General features: G+C 46.4%; 1 protein-coding gene across 1 annotated transcript in view; it reads right to left on the bottom strand.

Moving 5' to 3' along the window:
* The window catches only part of ntng2a (netrin g2a), a 921,301-nt gene that overhangs the window by 672,179 nt on the left and 221,376 nt on the right, over positions 1–27,746 (bottom strand). The window contains exons 2-5 of the mRNA XM_056278075.1: positions 26,980–27,238; positions 24,195–24,340; positions 22,302–22,540; positions 7,863–8,035 (exon numbers count right to left, since the gene is read on the bottom strand). Of these exons, the coding sequence (XP_056134050.1) occupies positions 7,863–8,035; positions 22,302–22,540; positions 24,195–24,340; positions 26,980–27,238 (817 nt within the window). The remainder of the gene's footprint in view (positions 1–7,862; positions 8,036–22,301; positions 22,541–24,194; positions 24,341–26,979; positions 27,239–27,746) is intronic.

Below are 27,746 nucleotides of genomic sequence, written 5' to 3'. Positions count from 1 at the left end.
ATTTCTTGTTGCCTAGCTGTTTTGACTTAGTTATCCTTTTAGCTTATAAATATATTCCTTAGTAACTTGCTGTTTGCAGTTTTAATAGTATTGTGTGAGGTTTGATAGCATTTTACAAAAGCGACCAGTTTCTGGGCAATAGGCCTCTTTTCAGTGTACCTCTTTGGCCAATTGGGTGTTAAGTTGCCAGGGAGTGGCCAGAACATCACAGGGATTTATAAGTCTGGTCTCATTCTGTTTCAATCCAGTGTGCATTTTAATTTCTGGAGTGATTCTGAATTGCTGGTTCATCTAGTATAGAGTAAGTATAATCTTTCTTGCTTAACAGGTTGCTATTAGTCTTATTCCAGCTGCTTGAGTATTAGTCCTTTTGTCTATACATCTGCTGCTGGTTCCTAGTGGGATCTTATTCTAGCTGTAGCTGTCTTATTCTATTTACTTACTTGTGTTATTCACTTATTCTAGCTGTGTTTTTTTTTTCACCTACTGTGTCCTTAAATATTTCTTGTTGCCTAGCTGTTTTGATTCAGTTATCCTTTTAGCTTATAAATATATTCCTTGGTAACTTGCTGTTTGCAGTTTTAATAGTATTGTGTGAGGTTTGATAGAATTTTACATAAGCGACCAGTTTCTGGGCAATAGGCCTCTTTTCAGTGTACCTTTTTGGCCAATTGGGTGTTAAGTGGCCAGGGTGTGGCCTGCACTCATGGCAGACAATTAGTAATCAGTGTTCTTTAAATCACTGCTGCTACTTCCAAGCGTCAGGCAAACAAGCCTAGATTGAACGAATGCTAGAGTGAACAAAGGCAAGTGTGACTTTTTTAAGCCAAGACTTCGTCAAGCATGGACTGCTATTTTTAGATCCGGTCAGTCATCTGTATTTTGTGTACCTAGTATAGACCATGTTTCCTTTGCATTCCTGTCCTTTCCTCTTCCCGGGGCTGGCATAGACGTTGGGTCACTCCTAGGCGCTGTGACCCCACCAATCTCATCTATCCCACTCTCTCCACTCACGTTGAGCAAGTGGTGATGGGAGGGGTCTGGAATTGCCAGTCTGCGGTGCCAAAAGCTGAGTTTATCTCAGGCTACGCATCCTTGCTCTCCCTCAACTTTCTTGCTCTAACTGAGACCTGGATCATGCCAGAAAACACTTCCACACCCGCAGCTCTGTCTGATGTGTACTCTTTTTCTCACACTCCCAGAGCTGGGAGGCGGGGTGGTGGTACTGGCCTGCTGAACTCTCTGAAATGGAAATACTCTCTTGTTTCCATTCCATAATTTTCTCCTCCCTCTTTTGAATTTCATGCTGTTACTGTCTCTTATCCAGTCAAGCTCACCATCGTGTACCGTCCACCAGGCCCCCTTGGTGAGTTTCTGGAGGAGCTTGACAGACTTGTCTCGCACTTCCCTGCTGATGACTCTGCGCTTATCCTTCTCGGTGACTTCAAAATCCACACTCACAAGCTAGATCATCTTCTCTCTTTCCTCTCCTACTTTGACCTTCACTTCTGACCCTCTCCTCCTACCCACAAGGCCGGCAACCAGCTGGACCTTATCTTTACTAGACACTGTCCTATTTCCAATCTCTCTGTTACTCCCCTCCAGCTCTCTGACCACTATTTCATGTCCTACTCTCTCTCCCTCTCTTCACCCCCCTCAGCCCCTTCTCCTACCCACATGGTTTCCACCTGTAGACACCTCCGCTCTCTCTCTACCACTGATATTTCTTCCTCTGTTACCTCTATCCTCCCTACACCTGAATCTTTCTCTCTCCTACCCCCTGACACTGCTACTGATCTTCTTCTCTGGACAATCTCTGTCCCCTCACCTCCAGGCCTGCACGCCCAACTCCACCTGCCCCTTGGCTGTCCGACTCAGTACGTACTGACAGACGGAGCCTGAGAGTGGCAGCGCGCAAATGGAGAAAAGGCAAACTCCCAGAGGACCTTCTAAACTTCCAGTCTCTTCTTTCCACTTTCTCCTCCTCCCTTTCTGCTGCTAAGGCTGCCTTCTATCACTCTAAAATCCTATGCTCTGCCTCTAATCCTAAGAAACTCTTTGAAACCTTCTCTAGACTTCTTCAACCCCCACCTCCTCCTCCTACTTCCTCCCTTTTCCCTGATGACTTCGCTAACTTCTTTTGACAAGAAGGTAAATGACATCAGATCCTCCTTTTCTCACCACCCAGGTAGTGCTGCTTGCACTATCCCACCCTCTGCACCCTCCTTCACCTCTCCACGCCCCACCCTATCCCACCTCGCTCCCCTCTCCCCCGACGAGGTTCTAAACCTCATCACATCCAGTCACTCCACCACATGCTCCCTTGACCCGGGCCCTTCCCCTCTTTTTCAGTCTATAGCACCTGAACTCCTTCCCTATCTAACCCACCTCATCAAAACCTCCCTCCAGGCAGGATGCTTTCCATCTGCCTTCAAGACTGCTAGAGTCACCCCCTTCTAAAGAAACCATCACTTAACCCCTCTGATGTCAAAAACTACAGACCTGTTTCCCTTCTACCCTTTCTATCCAAAACTTTCGAATGTGTTGTCTTTAACCAACTTTCTTTGTACCTCCACCAGAACAACCTCCTGGACCCCAACCAGTCTGGGTTCAGGGTGGGTCACTCGATAGAGACGGCCCTCCTTGCAGTGACAGAATTGCTGCACTCTGCGAGAGCAAACTCTCTCACCTCTACCCTGATACTCCTGGGCCGGTCAGCTGCGCTCGACACAGTGAACCAACAGATCCTCCTCTCTACCCTCGAGGGGCTGGGTGTCACAGACTCTGCACTCTCAATGTTTGCAACCTACCTGACGGGTCGCTCCTACCGGGTGACATGGAGGGGATCTGTGTCGGAGCCTCGCAGACTGACTACAGGCATTCCACAGGGTTCGGTTCTGGGTCCTCTCCTTTTCTCCCTGTACACGACATCCCTGGGTTCTGTTATTCGCTCGCATGACTTCTCTTACCATTGTTATGCCGATGACACCCAGCTGATCTTGTCCTTCCCTCCCTCTGATACACAAGTACAGACACGCATTGCTTCACGCTTGACTGACATCTCGGAGTGGATGGCAACACACCACCTGAAGCTCAATCTGGACAAGACAGAGCTGATGTTCCTCCCGGGGAAAGGTTACCCACACCGAGACCTGGCCATCACCATTGACAACACCGTGGTGACGCCAACTCGGACTGTGAGAAATCTGGGTGTGATCCTGGACGACCAACTGTCGTTTGCTGAAAACGTTGCATCACTTGCTTGCTCCTGCAGATTTCTCCTCTATAACATCAGGAGGATTCGCCCATTCCTCACCGACGAGACGGCACAGGTGCTCATCCAGGCTCTGGTCATCTCCTGGCTGGACTACGGCAACTCCCTCCTTTCTGGCGCCCTGGCATTGGCCATTAGATCTCTGGAGCTTGTCGAGAAAGCTGCAGCTCGTCTGGTGTTCTCCCACACAACTCCCCTTCTCATGTCCCTAGACTGGCTCCCAGTAGCTGCTCGCATCCAGTTTAAGACTCTGGTGCTAGCCTACAGGGCAGTGAAAGGAACAGCTCCGTCCTATCTCCAGGCCATGGTCAAGCCCTACACCCCCACCCGACCACTTCGCTCTGCTGCCTCGGGATGCCTGGTTGCCCCGTCGCTCAGAGGCCCTTGCTGCCGAGCGACCCGGTCACGGCTCTTCTCTCTCCTGGCCCCACAGTGGTGGAATGAACTCCCCACTGATGTCAGGACAGCGGAGTCGCTACCCATCTTTCAGTGCAGGTTGAAAACTCGCCTCTTTAAGAACTACTACCCTATTACTTGTTCTTAGCAATTATTGTATTCACTCATTAAAAAAACAAAATCTCTTTCTTGCACTTCTAATTTAGCACTGGTTTTGCTCATAGATGCTTGTTTAGATGCACTTATGACCTCTGATGACTAGTAGTTCTCCTGATTTCCTACGTTAAATGCGCTTATTGTAAGTCGCTTTGGATAAAAGCGTCAGCTAAATGAATAATGTAATGATGAAGGTGAATGAGTTTGAATACTTGGGGTCAACTGTCCAAAGTAACGGGGAGTGCAGAAGAAAGGTGAAGAAGAGATTGCAGGCAGGGTGGAGTGGGTGGAGAAGAATGTAAGGAGTGATTTGTGACAGAAGGGTACCAGCAAGAGTTAAAGGGAAGGTTTACAAGATGGTAATGAGACCAGCTATGTTACACAGGAGGTGGAGATGGAGGTGGCAGAGTTGAAGATGTTAAGATTTTCATTGGGAGTGATGAACGACAGAATTAGGAACGAGTCTATTAGAGGGACAGCTCAGGTTGGACAGTTTGGAGACAAAGTAAGAGAGATAAGATTGAGATGGTTTGTACATGTGTGGAGGAGAGATGCTGGGTATACTGGGAGAAGGGTGCTGAATATGGAGCTGTCAGGGAAGAGGAGAAGAGGTAGGCCAAAGGGGAGGTTTATGGATGTGGTGAGGGAGGACACACAGGTGGCTGGTGTGACAGAAGATGATGCAGAGGACAGGAAGAGATGGAAACGAATGATCTGCTGTGGTGACCCGTAACGGGAGTAGCTGAAAAAACAGTAGTAGTAGTAGTATTATATTTATACACTTGTTTGTGTGTGTGTGTGTGTGTTTGTGTGTGTTCAATTATAGTACTTTGTTGGCTTGCAAGTGTCATTTGTGGTATGACCAAAGTGTCTGAATGCAATGAAAAAAGATCTCATAGAATATGAGAAGTAATGGAGTCAGTGTTCATATGGCATGCAGAATCTCTACATGTAAAACCTAGAATTACTTAATACTGGATTTCATTTAGATAATTCAGTAACAACCATTTTCGTTTGGAAAGTGATATTTCATAGTTCATATTTATCTCCCTGGTAACTGTTCATTTCCGTTGGTTCTCATTTGGATAATGAGCAGCAACGAAGAAGAGACCAGTAGTCAGCTCCCGTGACCCTGAGCAGGAGAAGTGGTTCGGATAATGGATGGCTCAGTCAGCTAGATGGTACAGTATAAAGCCTGGGTCTATAAAATGCTGTGAAAAATATTGCTCCCTTCCTGATGCTCTCCATTTTTTTATATATATATTGGTCATAATTAATTGTCTGTCAATGTTCTCATTCATCCAGGTCATGGTTATCCAAAGGAGTTGAATCAGGTGCAACTGGACTTGGTATATATATACGTGATGACGTTTCGCCTCTCATCCAAGAGGCTTCCTCAGTTCGTGCCTTTCTGACGAGACCAAGCCAGTCAGACTAGCTTGGTCTAGTCAGACCTTCCTGACGAGACCATTTACCAAAGCACGTCGCAAACAGAGCCATAGATATGAGTGACTCTTTTGTGTACCGATGTTTGGTACACAACGACGGGCGCGGCCAAACATCGTTGATAAACTTCGGGACACAAAGAGCCATGGACATCTGTAGCTCTGACAACGACTCCTAGAGGATAAATTCTGAGTCTCATCACCAGCCAGTCAGACTAGCTTGGTCTAGTCAGAAAGGCACGAACTGAGGAAGCCTCTTGGATGAGAGGCGAAACGTCTTCATGGATATATACCAAGTCTAGTTGCACTTGATTCAACTCATTTGCATAAGGTGCACTGTAATCTGCACCATTACCTGCACTGTAACCTGCACCATAACTTGATCTCTAACCTCTATCCTAACTTGCACCCTAACCTGCACTCTAACCTGCACCCTAAACCACATGCAAACGTGCACTGTAACCTGCACCCTAACCTGTACTCTAACTGCACTCTTACCTGCACTCTAACTTGCCCCCTGATCTGCACCCTAAACTGCACGCTAACGTGCACTGTAACCTGCACCCTAACCTGTACTCTAACCTGCACTCAAACTGCACTCTTACCTGCACCATGACCTGCATCATAAACTGCACGCTAAACTGCACGCTAAGGTGCACTGTAACCTGCACTCTAACTGCACCCTAATCTGCACTCTAACTGCAACTTTAACTGCACCCTAACCTGCACGCTAACCTTTACCCTAACCTGAACCCTAACCCGCACTCTAAACTGCACCTTAACCTGTACTGTAACTGCACCCTAAACTGCACTCTAACCTGCACTCTAAACTGAACTCTAACCTGCACTCTTAACTGCAACCTAACCTGCACGCTAACCCAGATCGCTAACCTGCACTCTAACCTGCACCCTAACCTGTACTCTAAACTGAACTCTAACCTGCACTCTAACCTGCACCCTAAACAGCACGCAAATGTGCACTGTAACCTGCACCCTAACCTGCACTCTATGTGCACCCTAACCTGCACCCTAAACCACACGCTAATGTGCACTGTAACCTGCATCCTAACTGCACTCTTAGCTGCACTCTAACTTACACCCTGACCTGCACCCTGCACCCTAACCTGTACTCTAACCTGCACCCTGACCTGCACCCTAAACCACACGCTAATGTGCACTGTAACCTGCACCCTAAACTGAACTCTAACCTGCACTCCAACCTGCACCCTAAACAGCACGCAAATGTGCACTGTAACCTGCACCCTGACCTGTACCCTAAACCACACGCTAATGTGCACTGTAAACTGCACCCTAACCTGCACTCTAATCTGCACCCTGACCTGCACCCTAAACCACACGCTAATGTGCACTGTAACCTGCATCCTAAACTGCACCCTAACCTGCACTCTAACTGCACTCTAACCTGCGCTCTAACTTGCACCCTAACCTGCACCATAAACTGCACGCTAAGGTGCACTGTAACATGCACCCTAACCTGCACTCTAACTGCACCCTAACTTGCACTCTAACTGCACTCTAAACTGCACCCTAACCTGTACTCTAACTGTACCCCAACCTGCACTCTAATCTGCACCCTGACCTGCACCCTAAACCACACGGTAAGGTGCACTGTAACCTGCACTCTAACCTGCAGTCTAACCTGCGCTCTAACTTGCACGCTAACCTGCACTCTAACCTGCAACCTAACCTGCACACTAACATGCACTCCAACCTGCACCCGCACCCTAAACAGCACGCAAATGTGCACTGTAACCTGCACTATAACCTGCAATCTAACTGCACTCTTACCTGCACTCTAATTTACACCCTGACCTGCACCCTAACCTGCACTCTAATCTGCAGCCTGACCTGCACCCTAAACCACACGCTAATGTGCACTGTAACCTGCACCCTAACCTGTACTCTAACCTGTACTCTAACCTGCACACTAAACTGCACCATAACTTGCACTCTAACCTTCAACCTAACCTGCACTCTAACCTGCTCTCTAACCTGCACTCTAACTGCAGTCTAACCTGCGCTCTAACCTGCACCCTAAACTGCATGCTAAGCTGCACGCTAAGGTGCACTGTAACCTGCACCCTAACCTGTACTCTAACCTGCACACTAAACTGCACCCTAACTTGCACTCTAACCTTCAACCTAACCTGCACTCTAATCTGCTCTCTAACCTGCACTCTAACTGCATTTTAACCTGCACTCTAACCTGCACTCTAACTGCAGTCTATTCTGCGCTCTAACTTGCACCCTAAACTGCATGCTAAACTGCACGTTAAGGTGCACTGTAACCTGTACTCTAACCTGCTCTCTAACCTTCACCCTAACCTGCACTCTAACCTGCTCTCTAACCTGCACTCTAACTGCTCTTTAAGCTGCACTCTAACCTGCACCCTAACCTTCACCCTAACCTGCACTCTAACCTGCTCTCTAACCTGCAGTCTTACTTGCACATCCCCATGTTGCAACTCATTCAGCTGTCTGCATGACATGATGGATTCTGCTGTGTGTGTGTGTGTGTGTGTGTGTGTGTGTGTGTGTGTGTGTGTGTGTGTGTGTGTGTGTGTACATACATGTGTTAGCAGTGCCGGTTGGGGTGGGCAGGTATGACCCCGGTCTCCAGCTGCGCAGTTTGAACCCACGGGAACAACGTTGGCAGTCCTGCCCGCTGGTGTTATGGTCACACTCACACTGCAGGGTGGCATCACGCAGCATACACCCAGCAGCATGTAAATTACACTTACACCTGGACACACACACACACAGCATACACACACACACACATACACACACACACACACACTCTGTAAATTGCCTGTCAATGTTATGCATCAGATTTCCTTATTAAAAGACAATGAGACTGACGGGATGAGGCAGAATCAATCCAACTAAACATCCATCTGGACATTCATCTGGACATCCATCTGGACATTCATCTGGTCATCCATCTGGACATTCATCTGGTCATCCATCTGGACATCCATCTGGACATTCATCTGGACTTCCATTTGGAGATCCATCTGGCCATTCATCTGGACTTCCATCTGGTCATTCATCTGGAAATTCATCTGGACTTCCATTCATCTGGACTTCCATCTGGACATCCACCTGGACTTCCATCTGGACATCCATCTGGACATCCATTTGGACAATCGGGTCTAAATGCTATGCCTGATTATATGACATTATATCATATGTTATAACACATTATATTTCATATTGACTTCATGGGCTCATACGTTTTACCATATCATATTTCGTAGTAGATCACATGACATTCCGTATTATACCACGTGGTTTCATAATATATTACATGATCTCATACTCCACATCATATGGCCACATTTTGTGTCATATTAAATCACATCATATATTACACCACGTTCTTTTTTTTGTTTTTCTTAAGTTTTCCCCCTTTTTCTGCCAATCGCATTTGGCCAATTGCCCCACTCTTCTGAGCCGTCCCGGTCTCTGCTCCACCCCCTCCGCTGATCCGAGGAGGGCTGCACACTACCACATGCCTCCTCCCATACATGTGGAGTCGCTTCTTTTACCCGACCGACCGGAGGAGGCGTTAGTGCAGCGTCCAGGACACATACCCACATCCGGCTTCCCACCCGCACACACGGCCAGTTGTGTCTGTAGGGACGCCCGACCAAGCCGGGGGTAACACGGGGATTCGAACCGGCGATCCCCGTATTAGTAAGCAACGGAATACGCGGACGCTGGCACATTCTATTTGATAAAAGGTGACGTATCTATATTTATTAATACTTTGTTTCCTTTTCTGTGTGAGTAATGTCTGCTGTGCGCCTGCGTCAAACGCGCCATGTGCACGAGCACAGCTGGCCGGTCAAGCTGATTGTGATTTACTGTAACACATCCTTTAGATGTCCCGCACTTAAAGGTCCTATCAAATAAAGCCCATTATTAGTAGTAGTAGTATTATCATTAGTAGTAGTATTAGTATTAATATTACATATTGTACTATGTCATATTTTATAATATATTACTTTATATTTTATAACGTTATATATTCTCTCTCTCTCACTCTGTGTGTGTGTGTGTGTGTGTGTGTGTGTGTGTGTGTGTCTCTCTCTCTCGCTGTGTCTCTGTCTCTCTTCCTCTGTCTCTCTCTCTCTGTCTGTCTCTCTCTCTCTCCCTCTCTTGCTGTGTCTCTCTCCCTCTGTGTGTGTGTGTGTGTGTGTGTCTCTCTCTCCCTCTGTGTGTGTGTGTGTGTGTCTCTCTCTGTCTGTGTGTGTGTGTGTGTGTGTGTGTCTCTCTCTCTCTCTCTCTCTCTCTCTCTCTCTCTCTCTCTCTCTCTCTCTCTCTCTCTCTCTCTCTCTCTCATTCTTACTCCCCTTTTAATAAGATAAGATAATGCACCTTTTCCCACTTGGTTGACTACCAAGAATAGAATGGTGGCAGCTGGAGAGACAGCTGATAGACCAGAGAGATGGTAACTAGGGGTGAGGATGAGGATGGACGGACGAAAAGGACAATGACACATGGCAACGGAATTAAGATTATGAGTACGGAATGCATCTGCAGCAAGGTCTGCAAAAGCCTATATGGCCTGATGATCCACCAGGCCAAGATTAAGCATGTGTAGATAGTGCAGGCGTCCTAACACTCCGGAACAATTCCTGGTGAGACACAGGGGGAGCCAGGCCCAGAATCATCTCACAATGCCCGGATACTCCAGGTGAAGCAAGCCTCAGCCCCATGCAGACCATCAGAACATCGTCGGGTCAAGTGGCCCCAAGCTAGCAAGGAAAAGGGTGGCTCCAGTTTGATGAAGATGCAGACACTATCTTGAAAGCAACGGCCAAGGGGGAAACTGATCGACACCTCTACACCCATGACCACCATCATCGCCTAGCAGCGGAGTGATTCAGGTTGGAGGAGAAGAAAGCAGCAAACCACCATACACCATGAACAACAGAGCTACCAGGATCCTCCAGCTCAGACAGGAGCTTAACAGCCTGAAGTTGCAATTCAAGGAAGCAAGTGAGGAGGAGAGGGGAGCTCTCGCAGAGCTGCACAGCATTCTCTGAAAGAAGCTCATGTTCTTGAGGGAGGCTGAGTGGCATCAAAGGCGAAGGTAGGAGAGGGACAGGAAGCAGGCTGCCTTTCTAACAAACCTTTTCGGGTTTACCAAACAGCTGCTGGGGCAGAAGCACAGTGGCCAGCTCACCTGTTTCAAAGCTGAGATTGACAATCACCTCAGAGACACCTTCAGTTAGTCAAATGGAGCAGGATCTGGGCCATTGTGAGTCCTTGATAAATCCACCTGCACCAACCCTGGACTTCAATGTGAAGGAGCCCAGCTGTATGGCGATCCAGGAGGTGGTCAGAAAGGCAAGAACAAGCTCAGCCCCAGGACAGAGTGGGGTGCCCTACAAGGTTTACAAGAACTGCCCTAGGCTACTGTACAGGCTCTGGAGGTTCCTGAAGGGGATCTGGATCAGGGGAAAGGTTCCTGAGCAGTGGAGGTGTGCAGAACGAGTGTGGATTTACAAGGAGAAATCTAAGAACATCAATCAGTTCAGAACCATCTCACTTCTCAGTGTTGAAGGCAATATATTCTTCAGCATTGTTGCCCGGCACCTGACTGACTTCCTCCTGAAGAACTCCTACATTGACACCTTGGTCCAGAGAGGAGGTATCCCTAAGGTATCAGGATGTCTAGAGCACACAGGCATGGTCACACAACTGATAAAGGACCCCACAACCGGAGCTTCTCTAGCACGCCTCATACTGGGTTGGGAAATGGAACTGCTGCTGGACAGACTCAAGGTGCAAGGCACGGCAACACCTGCAGCGGGCAGTCCCCAGGCACAGGCCAAAGCCTCCGTAAACAGACACCAGCATCAAATGCAACAATATTTCGACCGAAAACACAGGGTCAAGGGCACTACTATCCAGGTGGGTGACTGGATCCCAGCCCATAGGCCTCATTGGGCCAACAAGATGGCATCATACTGGACTCAGCCCCTCCAGGTTGGCCACCAGCTAGCATCAGCCTCGTTCATACTTAGTAACGGATCTCGCTGGCAGGCCAAAAGACTGAGGAAAGTGAACAAACCATGGGAGGAACTGGTGGTCCCACCACCACCAGTCTCTCCTCCACTGGTGCCAGCACTTACAGCCATAGGGGGCTCCTCATACTCATCAGGCCTAGGCACCAGCACCTCAGCAACCACAACCAGCACCTGACCTGCAGCCTCCTCAATCTCATCCTGGCCTCCAGTCAGGCTCAGTGCTGGGCCAAACTCCGGCTGCTGTGGAGAGCCAACAGCCAGGAGTTGAGGAGGCCCGACCAGTGCGAGCAAGGGCCCACCTTGCTTACTTAAAGGACTATGTAACACAGTTCTATGCGTAGGCCTCAAGGGGATTTTATTTATAGTTGTTCAGCAATCCTGATAAGGATTCAGTTATGCACAAGTTCCATGCTCTTTGGGGGGGAGAGGGAAATGTTGTGTACACACTGTGACAACTGCTGAGGTTTTTGTGGGTGTGTGCATGCATTGTGAGAATGTGCAGCAGAGGTCAATAAAGAGAACAGAAATACTCGCTCCCGTGTCGACCGGATTATTTCTTGTGCTTTAAATATAATAACGTCATTGGCTCAAGAGTGCAATAAGTTTTAGCTCAGATTTGATGTTTCATGATTACTCTAATGATTTTGATCAACTGAGGGCTAACCTCTCTTATTCAACCCCTTCATGATTCCTCTAATGATCTGATCAACTGGGGGCTAACCTCTCTAATTCATCCCCTTCATGATTCATCTAATGAATCAGATCAACTGAGGGCTAACCTCTCTAATTCATCCCCTTCATGATTCCTCTAATGATCTGATCAACTTACTAACCTCTCTAATCCATCCCCTTCATGATTCATCTAATGAATCAGATCAACGGAGGGCTAACCTCTCTAATTCACCCCCTTCATGATTCCTCTAATGATCTGATCAAATGAGGGCTAACCTCTCTAATTCATCCCCTTCATGATTCCTCTAATGATCTGATCAAATGAGGGCTAACCTCTCTAATTCATCCCCTTCATGATTCATCTAATGAATCTGATCAACTGAGGGCTAACCTCTCTAATTCATCCCCTTCATTATTCCTCTAATGATCTGATCAACTGAGGGCTAACCTCTCTAATCCATCTCCTTCATGATTCCTCTAATGATCTGATCAACTGAGGGCTAACCTCTCTAATTCATCCCCTTCATGATTCCTAATGAATCTGATCAACTGAGGGCTAACCTCTCTAATTCATCCCCTTGATGATTCCTCTAATGATCTGATCAACTGAGGGCTAACCTCTATAATTCATCCCCTTCATGATTCCTCTAATGATCTGATCAAATGAGGGCTAACCTCTCTAATTCATCCCCTTCATGATTCCTCTAATGAATCTGATCAACTGAGGGCTAACCTCTCTAATCCATCCCCTTCATGATTCCTCTAATGAATGTGATCAACTGAGGGCTAACCTCTCTAATTCACCCCCTTCATGATTCCTCTAATGATCTGATCAACTGAGGGCTAACCTCTCTAATTCATCCCCTTCATGATTCCTCTAATGAATCAGATCAACTGAGGGCTAACCTCTCTAATTCATCCCCTTCATGATTCCTCTAATGATCTGATCAACCGAGGGCTAACCTCTCTAATTCATCCCCTTCATGATTCCTCCAATGATCTGATCAACCGAGGGCCAACCTCTCTAATTCATCCCCTTCATGATTCCTCTAATGAATCTGATCAACTGGGGGCTAACCTCTCTAATTCATCCCCTTCATGATTCCTCTAAGGATCTGATCAACTGAGGGCTAGCCTCTCTAATTCACCCCCTTCATGATTCCTCTAATGAATCAGATCAACTGAGGGCTAACCTCTCTAATTCATCCCCTTCATGATTCCTCTAATGATCTGATCAACCGAGGGCTAACCTCTCTAATTCATCCCCTTCATGATTCATCTAATGAATCTGATCAACTGAGGGCTAACCTCTCTAATTCATCCCCTTCATGATTCATCTAATGAATCTGATCAACTGAGGGCTAACCTCTCTAATTCATCCCCTTCATGATTCCTCTAATGAATCAGATCAACTGAGGACTACTACTACTACTACTACTTTCGGCTGCTACCGTTGGGGTCGCCACAGCGGATAATCCGTTTCCATTTTTTCCTGTCTTCTGCGTCTTCCTCTGTAACACCAGCCACGTGCATGTCCTTCCTCATCACATCCATAAACATCCTCTTTGGCCTTCCTCTTTTCCTCTTTCCTGGCAGCTCCATATTCAGTATCCTTCTCCCAATATACCCAGCATCTCTCCTCCACACATGTCCAAGCCATCTCAATCTTGCCTCTCTTGCTTTGTCTAACCAGATCAACTGAGGACTAACCTCTCTAATTCATCCCCTTCATGATTCCTCTAATGAATCAGAACAACTGAGGACTAACCTCTCTAATTCATCCCCTCTTATTACATTAGATGAATGCACTTGGTTAACACTGTTAAGCACTGCAACCCACAAGACAAATCCTGGCCCAGACAACAGAGCTGCATGCTCACCTGTTGTGCAGAACAGGTTTTATTTTTTACTATATATTTATGTTGTCACTCATCCAGCAGAGGCTTCCAACATTATGGAAACTGTCTACTGTGTTTCCTGTTGCCAAGAACAACCACCCAAAGGTCTTGAATGACTACAGGCCAGCTGCCCTTACTTCTGTGGTCATGAAGTCTTTTAAAATAGGATAACAGATAAAACAGGAACCTCTGGACAAAACCCACATCCTCCTGATCCATTTCAGTTTGCTGATACGGCCACACAGGGTGTACAGGATACCACTGCCATCTAGCTTAACCTTTTATTCAAACACCTAGTGGGCAGTAAAACTAATGCCAAGCTGTTGTTTGTTGATTTTTCACCAGCTTTCAACACCATTCAACCCCACTTGTTGGTGGCTAAACTAACTACTTTGGTGTTAACTCTAGTTTGGCTGGATAAATCCTTCCTCTCCAACAGAGCCCAGGGGGGGGGGGGAGTTCATGAGTGCATGTCTGGGGAGCACTCTTCCTCTACAGGTTCACCCCAGAGGTGTGTCTTCTTACCACTCCTTTATATTCTGTATACAGATGACTGTCAGAGCCAGTTTGAGTAACGATATATCCTGAAGTTTGCAGATGACTTGATTATTGTTAGTCTCCTCCACGATCATGAATCAAGTCATGGCCCTGTGGTTGATTATTTTTTAAACTGGTGCAGAAACTCACTCCTTTAACTCAATGTATGAAAGACAAGAGGCATGTGCATAGACTTCAGACGCCATCCTCTTCAAACTCAGAGCACCATCAGTGAGGGTCGAGAGGTGGAATCTGTTGTCAGCTATAAATACATTGGTTCAATAATCGATAGCAGTCTCCCTTTTGAATGTAATACTGAAATGGTTTGTAGGAGAGGTAGGCAACGACTTTTCTGCCTTCAGAAACTCACCAAGTGTCATGTTGACAGGTCCCTGATGACTCTGACAAATCCAACATAGAATCAATCTTATCATTTCCCCTCATCTGTTGGTATGGCAGTCCAGGGATGCACTGGCTAAAACAATGAATACAAGCTGTAAAATTATAGGTGTCCAACAGAGTAGCCTCTTTGCTCTGTATTTGTCAGGGGGTGAAGAGGGCAACTAGCATCCTGTCTGACTGCACTCATCCTCATCATCAGGAGTTTCAATCCCCACCCTCTGGCACCCGCTTCAAATCCCACTCAGTCAAGACAAAAAGATAAAAATACTCATTCATCCCCACAGCCATTACCCTCCTCAACTCAGGAAGAAGGAGGTAGCTTGCCCTTCATGACTATGTAGGCCTACTTGTAGGGTGATGTTTATTTTGATTCTGATTGTAATGTTGCCGCTACTGTTGTATTTTGATTGTGATACTGTGTTATTAATTGATTGTCATAGTGTGATTGTAATAATGTGCTATTGTAAAAGTGTGCTATGCTATAGTGTGCTACTAAAGTGTGCTGTAGTGCTATAGTGTGCTAGCATAGTGTGCTATGCAAGTGTGTGGAAAGTGAGAGGATGTCTGAGGAGTGGAGAAGAAGCATACTGGTACCGATTTTCAAGAACAAGGGTGATGTGCAGAACTGTAGCAACTACAGAGGTATAAAGTTGATCAGCCACAGCATGAAGATATGAGAAAGAGTAATAGAATCTAGGTTAAGAGGAGGAGAGGTGATGATCAGCCACAGCATGAAGATATGGGAAAGAGTAATAGAAGCTAGGTTAAGAGGAGAGGTGATGATCAGTGAGCAACAATATGGTTTCATGCCAGGAAAGAGCACCACAGATGTGATGTTTGCTTTGATAATGTTGATGGAGAAGTATAGAGAAGGCCAGAAGGAGTTACATTGTGTCTTTGTGGATTTAGCAAAAGCATACGACAGGGTGCCGAGAGAGGAGGTGTGGTATTGTATGAGGAGTTGCAGAGAAGTATGTAGGAGTGGTGCAGGATATGTATGAGGGAAGTGTGACAGTGGTGAGGTGTGTGGTTGGAATGACAGATGGGTTCATGGTGGAGGTGGGATTACATCAAGGATCGGCTCTGAGCCCTTTCTTGTTTGCAGTGGTGATGGACAGGTTGATGGATGAGATCAGACAGGAGTCTCCGGAGACTATGATGTTTGCGGATGACATTGTGATCTGTAGTGAGAGTAGGGTGCAGGTTGAGGAGAGCCTGGAGAGGCGGAGGTATGCATTGAAGAGAAGAGGAATGAAAGTCAGTAGGAGAAAGACAGAATGCCTATGTGTGAATGAGAGGGAGGAAAGTGGAATAGTGAGGATGCAAGGAGTAGAGGTGTCGAAGGCGTATGAGTTTAAATATACCGACGAGACGGCACAGGTGCTCATCCAGGCTCTGGTCTTCTCCCGGCTGGACTACGGTAACTCCCTCCTTGCTGGCACCCTGGCATCGGCCATCAGACCTCTGGAGCTTGTTCAGAAAGCTGCAGCTCGTCTTGTGTTCAACCGCCCTAAGTTCTCCCACGCAACTCCCCTTCTCATGTCCCTACACTGGCTCCCAGTAGCTGCTCGCATCCAGTTTAAGACTCTGGTGCTAGCCTACAGGGCAGTGAAAGGAACAGCTCCTTCCTATCTCCAGGCCATGGTCAAGCCCTACACCCCCGCCCAACCACTTCGCTCTGCTGCCTCGGGACGCCTGGTTGCCCCATCACTCAGAGGGCCCTGCTGCTGATCGACCCGGTCACGGCTCTGTTCTGTCCTGGCCCCACAGTGGTGGAATGAACTCCCCACTGATGTCAGGACAGCGGAGTCGCTGTCCATCGTTTGGCGCAGGTTGAAAACTCACCTCTTCAAGAACTACTACCCTATTACCTGTTCTTATCACTTATTGTATTCACTCATTTAAAAAAAATCTTTACTTTAGCACTGGTTTTGCTCATAGATGCTTGTTTAGATGCACTTATGACCTCTGATGACTAGTAGCTCTCCTGATTTCCTACGATAAATGCACTGATTGTAAGTCGCTTTGGATAAAAGCGTCGGCTAAATGACTGTAATGTAATGTAATGTAAAATACTTGTGGTCAACTGTCCAAAGTAACGGGGAGTGCAGACGAGAGGTGAAGAAGAGAGTGCAGGCAGGGTGGAGTGGGTGGAGAAGAGTGTCAGGAGTGACGTGTGACAGAAGGGTACCAGCAAGAGTTAAAGGGAAGGTTTACAAGATGGTAGTGAGACCAGCTATGTTGTATGGTTTGGAGAAGGTGGCACTGTTAAAAATACAGGAGGTGGAGCTGGAGGTGGCAGAGATGAAGATGCTAAGATTTTAATTGGGAGTGATGAAGAAGGAGAGGATTAGGAATGAATATATTAGAGGGACAGCTCAAGTTGAACTGTTTGGAGACACAGCAAGGGAGGCAAGCTTGAGATGGTTTGGACATGTGTGGAGGAGAGATGCTTGGTATATTGGGAGAAGGATACTGAATATGGAGCTGACAGGGAAGAGGAGAAGAGGAAGGCCAAAGAGAAGGTTTATGGATGTGGTGAGAGGGGACATGCAGGTGGCTGGTGTGACAGAGGAAAATACAGAAGACAGGAAGAAATGGAAACAGATGATTGGCTGTGATGACCCCTAACAGGAGCAGCCGAAAGAAGTAGTAGTAGTGTGCTGGTCCTACTTTATTTATGGGGATGACAGGATACGCATCATTGAATTGCTTTTATTGCTGTTCTGATGATTATGCTTGTTTCTTAATGCAGTCCTGCTGAGTCTGTGTTTGTGATCTTTTTGTTTTTATGTTGCACTTTATGCAGCAATACTAGTTGCCCTTTGGGGACAGATAAAATTCAAGTTGAAGTTGGAAGTACCATTTCAGTGATCCTTTTTGCACTTGCCATGAACATGCTTGTGAAGTATGCTGGGGTTGAGTGCAGAGGACTGCTCACCATGTCTGGTGTCCATCAGCCACCAATGAGGGCCTTCGTGGATGACTTCACTGTGACAACAGCATCTGTCCCAGGGAGTAGGTGGATCCTGAAGGGTCTGGAGGAGCTGATCAGCTGGGCTGACATGAGCTTCAAGCAAGTGAAGTCCAGATCCCTGGTGCTGAAGAAAGGAAAGATCCACTTCACTCTTGGTAACATGCAGATACCATCCATTACCAAGAAGCCTGTGGAGAGACTGGGAAAAGTGTTTGACAGCAGCATGAGGGACACAACATCCATCCGAGCAATAAACAAAGAGCTGAAAGCCTGATTGGCTGCTGTGTACAAGTCAGGCCTTCCTGGCAAGTTCATAGTCTGGGTATACCAACATGGCATCCTCCAATGCATTCTCTGGCCCCTCTTGGTCTATGAGGTACCAATCTTTACAGTCAAGGCGTTTGAGCGGAGGATCGGGAGGTTCCTATGGAAGTGGCTGGAATGAACTCGAAGCCTAACAACATCACCCTGTTCAGTCAGAACAATAACAAGCTGAAGCTCCCCATCGGCAGCCTGAACTCAGAGTTCATGGTGAGCCGTACAATGGAGGTGTTGCAATACCACGAGTCTTCTGACCCAAAGGTCTACAAGGCCAGCATTGTGGTCAGGATAAGATGGAAGTTGAGGGCAGCAAATGCTGTGAAGGTTGCTGACTCTCAGCTGAGACACAGCATGCTGGTGGTCAAATAAAGTTGAATCAGTTCATCTGGACACAATGTTTATTGACAGAAACATTTCATCGCTCATCTAAATGACCTATTTAGTCTCAGTTGACTGCAGGTATCCCCACCCTTATAAACTATACAATTGCATGATGACTGAAACCAATGATCAGTTTCATTTGCAAATAGGCATGACCATTAACTAGCATGTCAATGGTCATGTGCACTATTCACAGAGGATTTAGGAATGTTTTCAATCTCAGCATTGTAAGATGGTGACAGATGTACTCTTAGCCCCCCTCCTCCGCCCCCAACTTGTTTCAGGGATAGTAGTTCCCTCTTCATATAGATGGCCTATTTGACTCCCCGTTGAAACCAGCATTCCCCACTATCAAGGATGTGCACATCCTTGTTCTTGAAAGAGTGGCCACTGGCCTTTAGATAGGTGTAGACTTCTGAGTCCTGGCCTGACGCAGTAGATATTCTGTGTTGTGCCATTCTCTTGGCCATTGTCTGTTTGGTTTCCCCGATGTACAAGTTATAGCAATCCTCCTGGCACTTAACAGCATACACTATATTGCTCTGTTTGTGCTGGGGGACCCGATCCTTGGGGTGGACCAATTTCTGGTGCAGTGTGTTTTGGGGTTTCAAAGCAACTGAGATGCGGTTTTTGGAAAACACGCGTTCCGATTCTCCCGCCACATACGGAATCATCACTGGTTTACACTTAGGCAGCTGTTGTCCTTCGCCTCCCTTCGATTGGCTGGTGCACTGTTTGGGTGTCTGGAACCGTTTGGGCTGGTGGGCGCAGTGACTAATGGAAAGGCTGGCCTCGGTAGCAGCACAACACTGCGCTATGACAGGGTGCAGAGGAAGGACAGGAGGTCACTGATCCAGGAGGAGGTGTGGGTGTCAGTTGAGGAGGAGAGAACCAGCACGATCACTGGAATGTGGCAGCAGGGAGCCTGCACAAGATGGGAGCAAGCAGAGGAGCACAAGTTCTTATGGGTTGAGCTTTGGAGGGCTGAACTCCATCATATCAATTTCCTGATCCTGGCTTTACATGATGTTCTATTAAGCATGCCCTACCTATTCTGCTGGGAGAAGGTGGATTCACCAGCATCCATGCTGTGTCTCAAGAGAAGAACCCTGGAGCATGTCCTTAGCTGCTGTTTGAAAGCTCTGGGTGAGTGGCTTGACCGTCGGCACCACGACCAGGTCCTGAAGGTCATCACAGACACCATCTGCAGTGGAATAAGCCATTGCAAGCGCTTCCACCCAGCAAAATAGACCACTGCTTTCGTCAGGGCTGGGGAGAAGCCAACACCAGCTGCAAGGACCATCTCCGCTGGCCTTCTTGCAACAGCACAAGACTAGGAGCTGAAGGTTGACCTGGGGTAGCAACTCAAGTTCCCAGAGACTGTGGCTGTAACAACAATGAGGCCAATCATGGGGTTGCTCTTGGAGGCTTCCAAGCAGGTTATCTAGTTAGAACTCACCATTACGTGGGAGGATCACATTGAGGTAGCCAATGAGAGGAAGAGGGCAAAGTGTGCTGAGCTAGTGGAGCAGTGCTGCAACAATGGGTGGCATGCAAGGTGTGAGCCTGTCGAGTTGGGATGCAGAGGATTTGCTATCAGATGATTCATTGTTCGGGTTACCTGAAACAACACCTGGGAAGTGCCGCCAGCAAAGAAAATGGGCAGGAGTCCTGGTCAGGCAGAGGCTACGTGGAAACCAGCTTCCTCTCCAAAGCATCCTTCTAGTGAAAAGCCAGTCTCTGGGCAAAAGGCTGGATGAATTTAGGAGTAGGATGGATTTCCAATTGAACATTAAAAGCTGCAATTATGGTTTTCATGGAGACTTGGCTGAACCCATCAATACCTGACTCCACCATTGTTCCTGTGGGAGTTTCTATTCATCGGCTGGATTGAACAAAGGACTCAAGGAACAGCCGAGGAGGAGGTGTCTGTTTCACGATCAACAACGTGCAGTGTTCGAAAGGCGAGACTATTTTGACTGGATGTTCTTCTAATTTAGAACATCTTATGTTCAGATGCTGACCTTGCTACCTCCCGGTCGTACTAACAGCAGATTATATTCCACCACATGCAGACACCATGCAAGCCCTGTATGAGCTATATGGAATTATCAACCAGCATGAGACTGCTCACCCAGAGACCACTTTCATTGTGGCTTTTGATTTCAAAATCACCAATCTGAATACAGTCCTACCAAGATTCCACCAACACATCAGCTTCCCTTCATGTGGTAGTAACATGCTCCACGATGTTTTCACTCAGTTCAGCAGTTCAGGGAAGGATATAAGGCCCTTCCCCGACCTCCCTTCAGGTAATCAGATCACGCTTCAATCCGCTTGCTTCCTGCTTACAGGCAGAAACTCAAACAGGGTAGGCTTGTGACATGTTGCATCCAGCATTGGTCCGACCAATCGGGCTCAGTTTAGTGTCATTGCTTTCGTACTACAGATTGGCAAGTTTTCTGGGATATGGAAAATAACATTGATGATTACACAGACACGGTCATCGGATATATCAGCAAATGCATCGATGATGTTGTACTGAGGACTACTGTATGAACATTCCCAAATCAAAAGCCATGGCTAAATGATGAAATCTGCTCCATGCTTGAAGTGCACACCACCACTTTCAACTCTCGGGATTTGGACAAATACCGAGAAACTCAGTACAAATGCCATAAAAGGATCAATGCTGCTAAGGGATAATATAGGGACAAAGAGGAGTCACGCTACCGTGGTTTGAAATCCAGAGACATGTGGAATGGACTGAGAACTATCATGGAATATAAAGGGAATGCCTACAGTGTTGCAGAAGAGTCTGCCTCTCTCCCAGATGAACTGAACACTTTATGTACCCTCTGAGGACAATACATCTGCCGCTGTCAAGGATTTGTAAATGGTCCAGGACTCTTGCCCACTGGCAATACCTAGGGCAGACGTGTGCAAATCCTTCAAAAGGATTAATCCACACAAGGTTCCTGGCCCAGATGGTATTCCAGGTTGAGTTCTCAAGATGTGCGCATACCAGCTGATATCTTCAACATCTCCCTGTTCCAGTCTACAGTCCCCACGTGCCTAAAAAATTCCACCATCGTCCCTGTCCTGAAGAGGTCAAAGGCGCTCTACCACCCAGTAGCACTCACGGCAGTTATCATTAGGCAGGAAAGCCCAGCGGACAGTTGGAGACCACAGCCACCCCAGTTACCAACTGCTGACTCTGTTACCATCTGGCAATCAGCATCTGGGCCCAAACCAGCAACCTTAAGGACGGCGTTTTCCCCATGAGCCATATGATTCTTGAACTCATAGACACACACACACACACACACACACACACCTCTCTCTCTCACGCTTGCTCTCTCTTGCTCGCTTGCAAAATGCACACACCTCACTTGCTGCACTGTTCATGTTGCCACTGCTGCACGGTGTGCGTTAAACACTCTGGTTACATGCCATGGAAATCATGTTACATTGTTACATTTCTACGGTTAACTGTTTCATTTTAGGTTGTAATGCGGGATTTTAATTTAATTTTAGTTATTTTTCTGGCCTGTCCATACGGTGAATCTTTACTTTTAGTCTCCAATTTCTCGAGCTGTACTGTAAATACTGTAATTTTATGGTTTTATACCGTCCAGCTGTAGCTGTTTTTATCGGTTAGAACTTAAGTCGTTATGTCACATTGTCTAGCGTTTGTGGGTTTGGCCGATGCCTCTGCATGCCATTGCCAGCAGGGCTGTGCTGTTGAGCATGTGACACATAGAAGAACTGAACGTGAACCTGGCAGGGATGTGGATGTTGGAGATGGCGTAGAAGTACTTCTGCAGGTTGTCTCTCTGGACGTACGTCCCTCCCAAAGCCGGGCGGAGAAGACGCAGGCGCAGGTTGGTGAAAGAGAAGAATTCCCTCAGTCCCTTCATGCTCTCCATGCGCGTGTACAGGGCGTCCATGTTGATGAGCTTGGGACCCGCAAACACCACGAACCGAGCGCGCACTTCAAACACAACGTTCTTCTCCTCCTATAGATCACAGAACATTCACAGACATATAGATCAGACCATCCGTCAGTCAAACAGAACACTCCCCTATAGGCTAAAACATCTGTCAGTCACCAACACACTGCTCCCATAGGCCAGGCCATCTTGTGTTAAACTGATGGAATAACAGGTATAAGTGGATTTTTTGACATCTGCTTCACGGTTTTTTATAAAAAGGGAGGAAAACCAGGTTTGTCTAGTCTTGATTTGGACTCTGCCGTCAACATATTCATGTTTTCACAGCGCTACACAGCATCTTTGTTTCACCGGCTTTTTTAATGGGACCAAATGACACCATTTGAACAAGCCAATCAGAAATGTTCCCTGAAGGGACGTCACCATGGGAACAATCAACCCAGATTTTACTACCATGCTCAGAGCAGGGTAGCCTCTGGTTGGCAGCAATTGGTCCTGTCAAGGGAAGGGGCGGGGCCAGCAGTACTGTCAGCCAATCAGAGTAACGACTTGTGAATAATGTAATTAGTATGTTAATGACCCCGAAACAGGCTGTTTCATTAGAGGAGGAAACCAAACAACCAACCTTCCCCCTTTCTAAGAAATACTTCTCAAATAATACTGAATAAATACTGAAACGGTTTCTTAATAAGGGGACAGACTAGTATGATGACCATCCACATATAGACGGACATTGTTTATCCTATAAGCACACTGAACACAATCCGAAGACATGTAGGTAAGGTGACTCGGCCGTACTAAATTGTCCCTGGGTGTGAATTTGTGTGTGGGCCCTGTGATGGCCTGGCGGCCTGTCCAGTGTGTCTCCCCGCCTGCCACCCAATGCCTGCTGGGATAGGCTCCAGCATTCTGTGACCCTGAGAGTTGGCTGAGCAGTTTGGATAATGGATGAATTGATAATGGATGGATGGTTTGGATAATGGATGGATGGATAATGGATGGATGGTTTGGCTAATGGATGGATGGATAATGGATGGATGGTTTGGATAAAGGATGGATGGATAATGGATGGATGGTTTGGATAATGGTTGGATGGTTTGGATAGTGGATGGATGGTTTGGCTAATGAATGGATGGAAAATGGATGGATGGTTTGGATAACAAATGGATGGTTTGGATAATGGATGGATGGTTTGGATAATGGATGGTGGTTTGGATAATGGATGGATGAATAATGGATGGATGGATGGATGGTTTGGATAATGGATGGATGATTTGGATAATGGATGGATGGTTTGGATAATGGATGGATGGATAATGGATGGATGGTTTGGATAATGGATGGACGGTTTGGATAATGGATGGTTTAGATAATGGATTCATGGTTTGGATAATGGATGGATGGATAATGGATGGATGGTTTGGATAATGGATGGATGGTTTGGATAATGGATGGATGAATACTGGATGGATGGTTTGGATAATGGATGGATGGATAATGGATGGATGGTTTGGATAATGGATGGATGGATGGATTGATGGACCAAACAACCTCTGGTACAAAAAATGTCACAGAAGTGGTTGTTGGCTACTTCTACTCATTTCTCAAAACAGTAAGACACTGGCTCCTCTTCGGTTAGCTGGACATTGGTGTTTCTACTTGGCCTGTAAGAAACCAGGTGGTCTGCATTACATTGTGGGTGAAGAACTGGTGGTGGTACCTTGGCTCCAACCCAGCGTGAGTACTGCTCGGTGCAGATGACCCGGGTCACATTACTGGGCGCCAGATCTCTAACCTGTTTAGCCGGCATGCCAAAAGCCTCCATGCAGTCATCAGCATAATACTGGTAGGGCTGCCATGTAACCCCTGAAATAATATGTCATTAGTACTAATTACTGACACAGCAGGCCTCATAGTTAAAACATCAGTACATAATTATTGATATACCAGTGATAATTATTAACACACTGGCACTTACAATTAACACTTCAATACTAACTATTAACACTCAACTACTAGCTATTAACACTCCAATACTAGCTATTAACACACCAATACTAGCTATTAACACCCCAATACTAGATATGAACACTCCAATACTAGCTATTAAAACTTCAATACTAGCTATTAACACTCCAATACTACCTATTAACACACCAATACTAACTATTAACACTTAAATACGAGCTATTAACACTCCAATACTAGCTATTAACACACCAATACTAGATATTAACACTCAAATACTAGCTATTAACACTCCAATACTAGCTATTAACACTTCAATACTAGCTATTAACACTCCAATACTACCTATTAACACACCAATACTAACTATTAACACACCAATACTAGATATTAACACTCAAATACTAGCTATTAACACTCCAATACTAGCTATTAACACTCCAATACTAGCTATTAACACACCAATACTAGCTATTAACACCCCAATACTAGATATTAACACTCCAATACTAGCTATTAACACTTCAATACTAGCTATTAACACTCCAATACTAGATATTAACACTCCAATACTAGCTATTCACACACAAATACTAGCTATTAAGACACAGATACTAGTTAGTACCACACCAATACTAGCTATTACTAACACACCAATACTAGTTAGTACCACACACCAGCAGTACTTATTAGCACATAAAACTAGTTATACATACAAAAATAGTTGGCACCACATAACTTTACAAATACAGCATCCATGATGTGTACAGCCTTGTACTACTGATTTCTGATTTTCTATTCTGACATTCCTGTATTGGAGCATTTACATCATAAAGACAGCAGGTAGTTAGTTCCTGATGGAGGCCATGGCTTCCTGTCTTGTGATCTGCTCATCATCCCCCTGAGTAAATCCTGAACAACACAACATGTGAAATACGCCACTGTGTGTACACCTTCACAGTAGAGAAGAAAAGGTACACATAGGAGGAATTTCACCCATCTACTACTACTACTACCACCACTACTGCTACCACTACTACTGCTACTACTACTACTACCACCACTACTACTACCACTACTACTACCACTACTACTGCTACCACCACTACTACTACCACTACTACTACTGCTACTGCTCCTACTACTACTACTACTACTAATACTACTACCACCACTACTGCTACCACTACTACTGCTACTACTACTACTGCTACTGCTACTACTACTACTACTGCTAATACTACTACTACCACTACTACTACTGCTACCACCACTACTACTACCACTACTACTACTGCTACTGCTACTACTGCTACTACTACTACCACTGCTACTACTACTACTACCACCAATACTACTACCACTACTACTACTACTACTACTACTACTTTTGGCTGCTCCCGTTAGGGGGCGCCACAGCGGATCATCCGTTTCTATCTCTTCCTGTCCTCTGCATCTTCCTCTATCACACCAGCTCCCTGCATGTCCTCCCTCACCACATCCATAAACCTTCTCTTTGGCCTTCCTCTTCTCCTCTTCCCTGGCAGCTCCATATTCAGCATCCTTCTCCCAATATACCCAGCATCTCTCCTCCACACATGTCCAAGCCATCTCAATCTTGTCTCTCTTGCTTTGTCTCCAAACCGTCCAACCTGAGCTGTCCCTCTACTATACTCGTTCCTAATCCTGTCCTTCTTCATCACTCCCAGTGAAAATCTTATCATCTTCATCTCTGCCACCTCCAGCTCCACCTCCTTTCTTTTCATCAGTGCCACTGTCTCCAAACCATATAACATAGCTGGTCTCACTACCATCTTGTAAACCTTCCCTTTAACTCTTGCTGGTACCCTTCTGTCACACATCACTCCTGACACTCTTCTCCACCCACTCCACCCTGCCTGCACTCTCTTCTCCACCTCTCTCCTGCACTCCCCGTTACTTTGGACAGTTGACCCCAAGTATTTAAACTCAAATGCCTTCGTCACCTCCACTCCTTGCATCCTCACCATTCCACTGTCCTCCCTCTCATTCACGCATAGGTATTCCGTCTTGCTCCTACTGACTTTCATTCCTCTTCTCTCCAGTGCATACCTCCACCTCTCCAGGCTCTCCTCGACCTGCACCCTACTCTCACTACAGATCACAATGTCATCCGCGAACATCATCGTCCACAGAGACTCCTGCCTGATCTTGTCCGTCAACCTGTCCATCACCATTGCAAACAAGAAAGGGCTCAGAGCCGATCCTTGATGTAATCCCACCTCCACCTTGAACCCATCTGTCATTCCAACCACACCTCACCACTGTCACACTGCCCTCATACATATCCTGCACCACTCCTACATACTTCTCTGCAACTCCTGACTTCCTCATACAATACCACACCTCCTCTCTCGGCACCCTGTCGTATGTTTTTTCTAAATCCACAAATAATTTCCACCATCTCTTCATTAGTAAAATGTATTTCTCTGATCTGAGAAACAGGGAGTGTTTTCTTCCAGCAGAGACAGCGTCCAGGCATCAAACCAACCAATCACCTTTGTCCAGAGACTTCTCTAGAACCATTATAGTTGGCCGTCCGTATTCAAAGGTCACAATGACGTCATCAACCAGCTCCAGGCTCTTGTTCCAGGAGAGAGAGATGTTGGCTAACAGTGGCTGTGGGTAACGCGACCATGTCACCGTCTGCCAGTATGTTATGAGTCCTCCTCGTTCTCTGTCCTGCATCATCTGAGGAGGATGAGCCAGGTCTGGACTGGAGGCATCACACTCATCACTGCACAGATATGGGTTCTCCTGGATAGATAGATAGATAGATAGATAGATAGATAGATAGATAGATAGATAGATAGATAGATAGATAGATAGATAGATAGATAGATAGATAGATAGATAGATAGATGAAATAAGGGAGGAATGATGGGATTAGTCTGTGTGAAGTCATGATAACAGGTGTGTGTGTGTGTGTGTGTGTGTGTGTGTGTGTGTGTGTGTGTGTGTGTGTGTGTGTGTGTGTGTTTCATGCTGGGTCAAGAAGGTCAGCTTTCTCTGTGGACTCATTAGGACTTCCATACCCCAGGAGAGGAGCAGGAGGGATGAGGAAGGAGGAGAGAGAGGAGAGACAGGGGAGAGAGAAGGGAGGAGGAGATAAAAGTCGGGTTCCGGATTCATAAGTGAGTCACAGTAAAGTTGAACCAGTTCATGTGGACACCAAGTTTAGTGGGCCAAACACGTGGTCAGTGTGAGCTGCAGGTTTATATAGTATACACAAACAAGCTCCAGGAACACTTCTGCTATTGACATC

Source organism: Lampris incognitus, chromosome 1 (assembly GCF_029633865.1).
Source record: "Lampris incognitus isolate fLamInc1 chromosome 1, fLamInc1.hap2, whole genome shotgun sequence".
Classification (NCBI taxonomy): domain Eukaryota; kingdom Metazoa; phylum Chordata; class Actinopteri; order Lampriformes; family Lampridae; genus Lampris; species Lampris incognitus.
Note: the sequence above shows the minus strand (reverse complement) of the source record. Positions and strands in the feature narration are given on the sequence as shown.